Source organism: Dipteris shenzhenensis, chromosome 15 (assembly GCF_047967505.1).
Source record: "Dipteris shenzhenensis isolate YYH24624 ecotype China chromosome 15, Dip_SZ_1.0, whole genome shotgun sequence".
Classification (NCBI taxonomy): Eukaryota; Viridiplantae; Streptophyta; class Polypodiopsida; order Gleicheniales; family Dipteridaceae; genus Dipteris; species Dipteris shenzhenensis.
The window spans coordinates 11,767,684-11,777,431 of NC_141610.1; the positions used below are offsets into that span (position 1 = coordinate 11,767,684).

At 40.3% G+C, this 9,748-nt stretch overlaps 1 protein-coding gene across 3 annotated transcripts; it reads left to right on the forward strand.

The window, feature by feature from the left end:
• Positions 1 to 2,834: 2,834 nt before the first annotated feature.
• LOC147893366 (uncharacterized) lies at positions 2,835 to 3,894 on the forward strand. 3 transcript variants are annotated; one of them, XM_087386581.1, is made up of 3 exons: positions 2,835 to 3,467; positions 3,578 to 3,631; positions 3,717 to 3,894. In XM_087386581.1, the coding sequence occupies exons 1-2, from the start codon at positions 2,888 to 2,890 to the stop codon at positions 3,586 to 3,588; spliced, it is 591 nt and encodes a 196-aa protein (XP_087242707.1). In that variant the 5' UTR covers positions 2,835 to 2,887; the 3' UTR covers positions 3,589 to 3,631; positions 3,717 to 3,894. The 3 variants fall into 3 exon arrangements, with proteins under 3 accessions (XP_087242707.1, XP_087242706.1, XP_087242708.1); XM_087386580.1 differs by having other exon boundaries at positions 3,578 to 3,894; XM_087386582.1 differs by having other exon boundaries at positions 2,835 to 2,952; positions 3,097 to 3,894.
• The last annotated feature ends 5,854 nt before the right edge of the window (positions 3,895 to 9,748 follow it).

Consider the following 9,748-nt stretch of genomic DNA (forward strand, 5'->3'; position numbering starts at 1 on the left):
GTCAACCAATTTGTCCACTTTCCACATTCCAAGTCCCAATACCTAGCTTCATCCTTAATTGGTGTTTCAACGAAAGATCACATCGTATTTTACAAAAGTAAACGCGTTCGAAGTCAAAGTGTATGTGCCTTGAATGTTGTTGTGAACTAGGCCACCAACAAAAGATGCACACAAAGGGATATTGAAATTGTGCACAGAATCACACAGTAGGATTAAGACTCTATGGTCTAAGCATTATCCAAACAAAAAACTCTACGACCCACATGCAAATCAAAGCATTATGAATAAAATTATATGGTCTAAGCATTATCGAGACAAATTTCCACTACCTGAAATATCCAACATATATCCAACATTCAAAACCATTCACTCACTAATTTTCCTGTGGACTACCCAAGAAGAATTGCAATATCTCTAACATTCATAATCATTTTGTTATTCAAAACTATATGATCTAAGCATTATGAATACAAAAAATCCTGTAGTAAGTCTTTCAGAACTGTGGAAACATTGGTTATGCTACATCTTTTGTAGGCATTGAACCTCAAAGAGACCTTGCTACTATAGGCTATTAAGTATTCTATCCAAGGTAATTTTTAAATCAATCGACATAAGTCATCTAGAGCCATCTATAAGGTTAGAATTCTCAATTTCTATACAGTATACTTAAACCCATTAAAGTGTTAAAAGTGGTAGCATGGGCTAATATTTGTAACTCTACCCTAGGAAAGATTCGCTAAATGAACTACACTTCCATAACTCTATAGGGGAAAGATTAGTCCAATGAGCTACACTTCCATAATTGTGGTCCCCTGTTAAAAATTGCCCTGATTCTATTCTGCTTCTCCTTTTCAACCAATCTACGACTTCAAAGTCCACATGGATATACACGAGCACTCATCCTCGTCTGTCTAATGCAAAAGGATCATCATCCTTGATGCATTCGACACCCTAAACGATCCCAAAGTCTAAAGGTGCAAGAGGGTCACAAAATGTAGAAGGCAGCTATAAGAGTACAAAAACATCACACTTGCATGCAGAGATGAGGGCAAGAAGAGGTCCAGGGAAGAAGGATGAGGATCTTCCATGAAAGCTAATGTAGAGCAAGACCACCACATAACAGCTATAGGGTAAAAAAACAAGTACCTGTAGTTATTTTGTTCCCAAAGCCATCATCAAAAAATTTAATAGGCTTAAGAGGGCCACATAATTATTAAAGTCTGCCTTTTTAGAGAAAACACTTCAAATCCTGTTAAAAATCAACCAATGGCATGGGTGTGTCTCTTCAAATCATGTTAAAAATCAACCAATGGCATGGATGTGTCTCTTCAAATCATGTTAAAAATCAACCAATGGTGTGGGTGTGTCTCTTGCAGCATTTAGTTGTGTTTGATACAACCTACTTCAACATGAAATCAAAAACTCCCATTCGCAATCAAAACAATAAAGGTTTTGAATCAATCAGTTTACTCAAATTCATGTGACTCTCAGAACAACATTCCATTGAAATAGAACGCATACATCACAATTGACATCTGACAAATGAGACCGCATGATATGCCACATTTTCTACCAAATTTGTGTTGCGTTGGCCACTACAATCATGGAGATTATCTTCAAGTCACCAGTAAGTTGATAGAATTTAAGGCAAAGTGCAATATAGCTAAGCATAAACTTATATGATCGACTTCATGACTAGGCATAATAATTACACTCAGAATAAGAATAAAACATAAACCTTGCTCCTAGTTTGATGATCATGAAGGAAAAAATTGATAGATTGTACAACAGGAAATCCATTTGAGGATCAAGAGTGAATCAATTCTTTGGTATATGTCACAACCAATTACAACCAAAACACAAAAGAAACAAAAATAGACTTTAGCTCAACCCAAACAGATGTAAGAATACTCTCCCTTTAGACTACGCCGATAGTCCCCTTACAACTAAGCAAATAGGACTGCAATGTCAAAAGAACAATGTTACAACGATTAACAAGTGGAAAAGCAATAGAACCAACACATTAAAGACGGAGAGCTGGCCCTTTACTTTGGATTAGAAACAAAGCCTTGGACATAACACTCTAGATGCTTGGATGTTATGTCCAAAGCTTTGTTTCTCATCCAAATAATGTCCACCCTTCTCAAAGTGTGGTTATGTTCTCGCATAGAGCATGCATATTCTCTGTTCGTAATCCACCTCACCATGAGTCTAACCAATTGCAGGTGCCTCTGCCTGAATGTCTAAGTGAATGAAACACACATACATTTTTTATCGTGCTACAAACTGATGAAAGACAATTGCTCACCCAAATTCAAAAGTTTTGGCATAAATTGAGAACATAAAGAAGATAAAAGAAGAAGAGATCACCAAGAAGAGACTCTAGACGTGCTTCCCCTACACACAGGTATATCCAAACAGATAAAGCTGGACATATCTTATGAGCTAGCTTTCCTATTGGCTCTCCCGATTTCTAAAATTCCTAACTTGAAATCTACTAACGATTTGCAACCACAAGCAAATGAAAATGACGTGGATTTTGGCCGCCTACGTGTGTCTAATGACATGTGGATTGCATGCGTGAAATCATGTCATCTTCTATCGGCTCCTAGTCCTCATTCGTTGCTTCGCCGTTGTGCTCCGCGATGTTGGGCTTGCATATCTCTTACCTGTGCTGCCGTGAGGGTGCCTTACACAGTCGTGGCGTCACAGCAGGTTCTGTATCTCCTTCGTTCTACTCCACGATGTTGGGCGATTTTTGCCTCAAATTCTATATGGATTTCTTTGGGAGAGGCGTGTTAGCCTCCGAGATTTCTCGTTCCCGCAATTGTGGCGGTGCTGGCCAGTGGTTCGTGTTCGGTTGCATGTATGGTATTGGGCAAAATGTATGTTCTCCGCAACTCCTGGAGGCAGACATTGTTCTGGTGTTCTGCAGTGGATTTTCCCTTGTAGGTATGATCGTGAATGCCCCTATTTCGGAGTAGAACTCGTTGGTGGTGTTGGGGGATGCTCCTTGCCTTGCAGAAATGGCCGTGGGAAGCCATCTAGCAGTTCTCCTTGCGGATCAACGTGGCACCTTGGTATGCTTGTTGGCAGGGTTTCTATGGCTGTGTTCCTATTTGGCTTGCGTTTTATTGGAGGAGCTGTGATGGTCGGAGCTGTTTGTAACCTTTCCACCATGGGTGGGAGCGCCTATTCGACAATCAGTGCTGGTGCGACGTCCGTGTGGCTTTTCGATCATCTCTTGGAACATGGTGCTAGGCGTAAGATGGCGGTTAGACAAACTCTATATGAGCATGCTACATGCCCAGTGCACGATCGACTGTCTTTTGCTGATCTCCTTGGTGTTAAACCCTTCGTTGCTGTCATCGTCATCTATTCTACTCTGGCAGCTATGGCCTCTCCCTCCCACGTCTCTGCTTCTGAATCCATGGGGTCTGCTGGTGGAAGCGATACATTTGAAAGAGGTAGTTGTGTGGCTGGTATTCGACCGATGTAGATTTGTCATTGCTTCCTTCCTTCCTTCAAATTTTCCACTTCCATTCACTCAACAACATTGCGTGGCCGTGGTTTTCAGAGCTGGAATGATTTGCAAGCACTTACGTTGAAGGTGTTACACAAAGTTGTCAAGGTTCCTCTTGCTTTTCTATTTTCATTGTATTTGAGTCGAGATGCATATGCAAGTGGTAGTGACCAACGATTGTTTTTCGCTGCAGATATAGGAAGAGTGCCCAACCTTGTCAGCGTTAAGGAAGAATCGGAGGAGTGTAATTGGAATATGGAAGGTAGTGCTCCCGCTTACCCATATTTGGAAATAGTTATCATGCATCGACTGTGTATGTAGCACCATAACAATCTTATTTTTCCATGTGTGAAAGTTTGACTCTAACACTCTGTTGTGCGTAGGCACAAATGAACCAGAACACAATATCCAAGATGATGACATGGAGGAGCAGGTACATACAGACATTTGTCCACAGTATTTACACTGGATAGCAAGTAATCGACTTCGAAGACCATGTGGTGAATGTTGCACCATCGGAAGGCTTCTCACCGTTAAGCATTCTAAAGGACAAACACTCAGAGGAACTCGCTTTTCCATCTTTGTAAAGTACATGTTACCGTCTACAACAACATACTAGATGATAGCACAGTGCGAACTCAGGAACAAGGATTGAAGATTTGCGCTATCAATCAAGAACTTATTTTTCAAAACAATGAAGATCATGGTAAAGCAAGTTTTTTTGTCAACGTGTGTACGGATGCGAAAGGGACAGTTGAGAGGAAGAACCCTTCGAGCTGCAGATGCCACAGGGGACACGAACATTGAGAAGTTGCAATGAAACATTGGCTACAAAGATTTTGTGTCATTAAGAACGTCAATCAACTACAAAAACCAGCTTAAGAAGAACTTATTTGCAATGCTACGGCAATTGGGTGCACCAACCTTATTCGTGACGCTATTAGCAGCTGAGCGTTTATGAAAACCACTAGTCGTTTGCTTAAGCGAAGTAGCCAAAAAAACAAACAACGCAGAAAACATGTCCTCCACCTCTCATGTGCGTGAGTTAATCTGATCGAATCTCGTGACAACAGCACAGTAGTATGTGCACAGATTCGAAGCTTTGAAGCAATTGATTTCAAAAGATGACACAATTGTCGGACAAGTGGATGATTACTTCTTTGTATAATAGAATTCCAAAATAGAGGAATCCAACACGATCACGGCTTGTTGTGGATCAAACATGCTCCGGCCCTTACAAAATCAATGCCAATAGAAATTGTCGATTTCATTGATAAATACATCACGACGACAGATATCGCACAACTAGAACTATAAGAAAAGGACATTCAAGTGCACAAGCATCGTAAAACATGTTGCAGGCCAAGAAAACAGTTTCCCAAGACCACCAATGTGTGAGACAATGGTTCTCTGGACATTGCAAGACGAGGAGCAGCAAAAAATCAATGCAAAAGATATGAAGCACATTATGAAAATGTTAGAAGAAACAAAGATTGATAATATGGAGTACGACACATTCCTTAATCATTTAGGCCTAACAAAAAGCCAATATATGATTGCCTTAAGATCAAGGCTTACACAACCCACTGTGTTTGTGAAAAGACATATGAAAGACATATACACAAACAACTTCACCTCGAAATTGTCAAAGCTATGGGGAGCAAACACCGGACATACAATTCATTGTGAACCCAAATAGAGCGGCAGCGTATTGCACATCATACATGGCAAAGTCAGACAAAGCAACAGTAGAGGCAGTGAAAGAGGCAATAGATCAATGCATGAGAGATGGAGCGCCAACAAATGAAAGAGTAAGGAAAATGGAAAATGCAATATTAAACACACAGCACCTTAGTGCACAACAAGCCGTATACCTGTCCCTCTCATTACCGCTACATAGTAGCACAAGAGAGTTCGTGTACATAAACACCAGCAAAGCAAAAGAGCACACCCTCTTGCTAAAGTGAAGATGGCAACTAGAACAAATGGAACCATAAAGCACAAACATATTTTTCGAACATAGTGACAAAATACAAGAATTGAAATGCAACATTAGAAGACATTTGCCTAGCACAATTTGCGAGCCAATACACATGCACTGCAGGCAAAGCAAAGGAAAGGAAAAGACCAAAGATAATAAGATTGAACAACTACTCAAGAGCAAAAGACCCTGAGAACCACTACAGAGAGCTCTGCATCTTGTACTTGCCATTGCCGATGGACGAGCACTCGATAGACACCGACATAGGAACATGGCAAGAAACATACACAACGAATGAGCAAACAATAGAAAAAAACAAAGGCCAATACCAAAAAACAATACTTCCAATTGAAGAATGCCAAGGATCCCACAATGAACTTGCATCATCGACAGCTTCCTCCAATTCATGGCACGAGCATGACCAATATGACCTCTAGCTTGACATTCCTATAAACTCGAAATAAAAGAAATTTATAGCAACACCTATGCACACAATAGAATGAATGCCAAATGAAGAATACCACAGGATTTTTAGAAACGTGAATGACAAACGACGACTCATAGTAGAGGGCATAGTACTAAAGAAAAGGAAGTTCAAAGGACCAACAACACCAATACATCTTTTCCTTTTTGGGAATGCGAGAACTGGCAAAACATATATGCTACTCTAATTGTACAAGCACTTCTCCAACACTACTCACATAGAGACACAAGCGATGCAACAAAGCAAAGAGCACCACTTCTAGCATACACTGGCAAAGAAACAAGAAACATTGGAGGGAATACAATACACGCACCTTTGCATTTGCCACTAATTCTTGCAAACTACACAGGCCTCACACCAGAAAAGCTACAAACATTGTCCATACTATATGAAAGCCTGGAGGTGATATTAATCGATGAAATCTTGCTAGTGGGCCATGCTGATATGCGAATGCGAGAAATAAAGCACAACCACGCTGAGCCATTTGGTGGTGTTGACATCCTACTGTGCAGCGACCTGTGCTAGGCTAAGCCCAACTAAAGACAACTAGATCTTTAATGACAAAGACACAAATCAGCCATCTCAACCAACATCTGAAAAACACAAATCAAGTACTATGAGCTCGACGAACCATTGAGACAAAAAAACAGCCAATACTTAGAAATCATCAACAAAATAAGAGTCGGAAACCACACTGACTGAGACATTAAAACACTAAACAAGTTATACAATAGACATCCTTTGTGAAAGGAACACATTCCACACCTTTTTTACACAAATGCTCTAAAAGACAAGCTCAACGATGAGGTCTTACAAGGACTACCTCACATCATACGAGCAAAAGACCAAAGGAAGAAAACTTGCAAAAAGTCAATCAAAATACCAACAGTCCCCTAAATCTACAGGAGGACTACCCTATGAATTAAAATTGGAAATTGGAATGATTATTGAAATTTTCTCAGGAAACTTGGACATTAGGGATTGCCTTGTTAATGCGGCGGATGGGTTATTCATGGGATCAAACATAAGACAAACGCAAAGAGTCATGTGGATACAATTTGAAAATGAGAATGTCGGACAAAACACCAGGTATAAAAACAAACCACTACATGAGAAAGGCACATCGACAAGATGGACACTCATACTTTCGATACAGAGGGAATTTCAAATAGGAAAAAACCAGCTCAATACGGTGATAAGAACACAATTTTCGATCCAGCCAGCATCTGCCCGAAGTGTGCATCGATCACAAGGGCTCACCATGGACTCATTAGCCTTTGATCCAACTAACATAAGAACACGGCCTGGTATACATAGCACTATCAAGAGTACGTGCACCAGAAAACCTCTACTTGCTCAATAAATTGAAAGCAAAACACATAAAAGTTGACAAGAATGTACTACAAGAGCATAAGCAGGCAACAACAACCCGATTCTTACTTATTCAGTAAAGATAGATTCAGAAAGAGATGCTTGTTTTCATACATCCTTAGTGATTTGGTTATGATATTCCTAAGTTACACCTAGTTCTCTACGAAGGTTCTACCTAAAATGATTGTTGCACAAAATAAACAAGTACATATTGATGTCCGTCATAGGGGATGGGCATCTATTGTGGATTTTCACAGTCCACCGTGAGTGCCATGTGTTATTGCATAACCATGTAGGTTGGCAACACTATGCGAGTTAGTAGCAGGGACTGCAAGGGTATGTTAGTTTAGCATTTTGACTCTATTCTCCATAGAGATATATGAGCTCTTGCTCTAAGATATATACATCTTACGCAATGTTATTGTGATCTTCTTCTTCTTCCTTGTTCTCAATGTTTTTTATAGATGATGCACTCTGTGTTCATCTTGTATACCCCATAGTGTCTATGTGGTATATTGATGCTATGCATTCTGTGTGTTCCTCTTGTATACCCCATAGCATCTGCATGATATATTGATGCTACTTCAAGATACAAAACCTAGTATTTATGAGCAAATGTTATTCTTTATTCCTTCATTCAATGGAGCTACGTTGGAGTATCCTTGTGTTCTTTTCATACTACATAGTTTAAATAAATTGACTTATATATTAATAACAAAATTGGTGTAGAAGTATGTTTCTAAATCAACCATCTTTTATTTTTGTTTTCATATTACATAGTTTAAATAAATTGACTTATATATTAATACTAAAATTGGCTTTGCAAGGGGACTTGTGAGCAAAGTGGAATAGACAGGTCGCACGCTGGTGGTGAGAGGCAATGGCTCCACCAATGTGTTGGACTATTTTTCCGCACCAATGCCAACTAGATGCGGATGGTTGATGCAGGTGCCGGTATTGCAAAGTGGTCCTCAAGTGCAAATAGTCTCCAGTCTGATGGGTTTGAGTGCTTCTGCAAATGGGAGCAGTAATGCAGACAAGGGAAAGTGGGTGGTTGTAGAGACACTACCTATTGGCATGCAAAGTATGAAGAATTGGCTCAAGACATTGTGTAAGCTGTTGCTCGCTCAAGTAAGACGATACAAGTTTTGAAGCGGCAAAGGCATTCCTTGTGTTTTTGGCTGGTGGAGCTATGCACCCACTCCTTTAGCATGTCCCTGCCTCCTCGTCCTCCTTGGTGGAAAGAAGTAGATCAATTTTTGTAGAAGTTTTACAATAAGCACACTCGTTTTCCCGGTGTGCCTGATCATCCTTCTTACGAGCCGATTGTAATAGAGCGCCTAGCTACACAAGAAGAGCGCTGGCAACAACAACTACCACGGGGTGCGTGGATTGAAGAGGTACTTCCTCTTGAGCAATTTCTTGAGCATCAGCCAGTGGATTGGTCTAAACCGCATCCATTATAGTGGCTAATGGATATGGAAAAGGATTGACAGTTGAAGATGTGGTTGAGGAAGAGGCAATAGGAGATGATTGATGCAAGTTCAAGTGGCTGAGCTTGCAAAGTGGTTACGATTGGAGTTAAGTGAACAAAGTAATGTGGGACCGAGCAAAGTTGGGGTTCCTTGTGCACACTTACAGTCCTTGGATGAAGAGTAAAAGTTTGCAGCAGTGTCTTTTGGGTATCCTCACAGTTCAAAGAGCACCCGGGGCGCTATGTGCTATTGTATAAGTAGGCGACAACAGCCAGATTCTTACTTATTCAGTAAAGACAGATTCAAAAAGAGATGTTTGTTTTCATACATCCTTAGTCATTTGGTTGTGATATTCCTAAGTTACACCTAGTTCTCTACCGAGGCTCTGCCGAAAATGATTGTTGCACAAAATAAACAAGCACATATTGATGTTTGTCATAGGGGATGGGTATCTATTGTGGATTTGCATAGTCCACCATGGGTGCCATGTGTTATTGCATAACCATGCGGGTTGGCAACACTATGCAGGTTAGTAGCAGGGACTACGAGGGTATGTTAGTCACAAAGAGCTAACGGTTCAGTTCTCAAACGGTTCCTAACCCGATATATTGTTCTTGTACGCATGCTATTACTGGCATTTTGACTTTGTTCTCCACAGAGATATATGAGCTCTTGCTTTGAGATATATACATCTTACGTAGTGTTATGGTGATCTTCTTCTTCTTCCTTGTTGTCTGTGTTTTTCGTAGATGATGCGCTCTGTGTTCATCTTGTATACCCCGTAGCGTCTATGTGGTATATTGATGCTACACATTTTGTGTGTTCCTCTTGTATACCCCATAGCATCTGTATTGATGCTACATGAAGATACAAAAACTAGTATTTATGACCAAACGCTATTTTTTATTCCTTCA

Coding starts and splice junctions, on each gene's coding strand:
- LOC147893366 (XM_087386580.1), top strand. CDS start 2,888: ATGTTCTCCGCAACTCCTGGAGGCAGACATTGTTCTGGTGTTCTGCAG.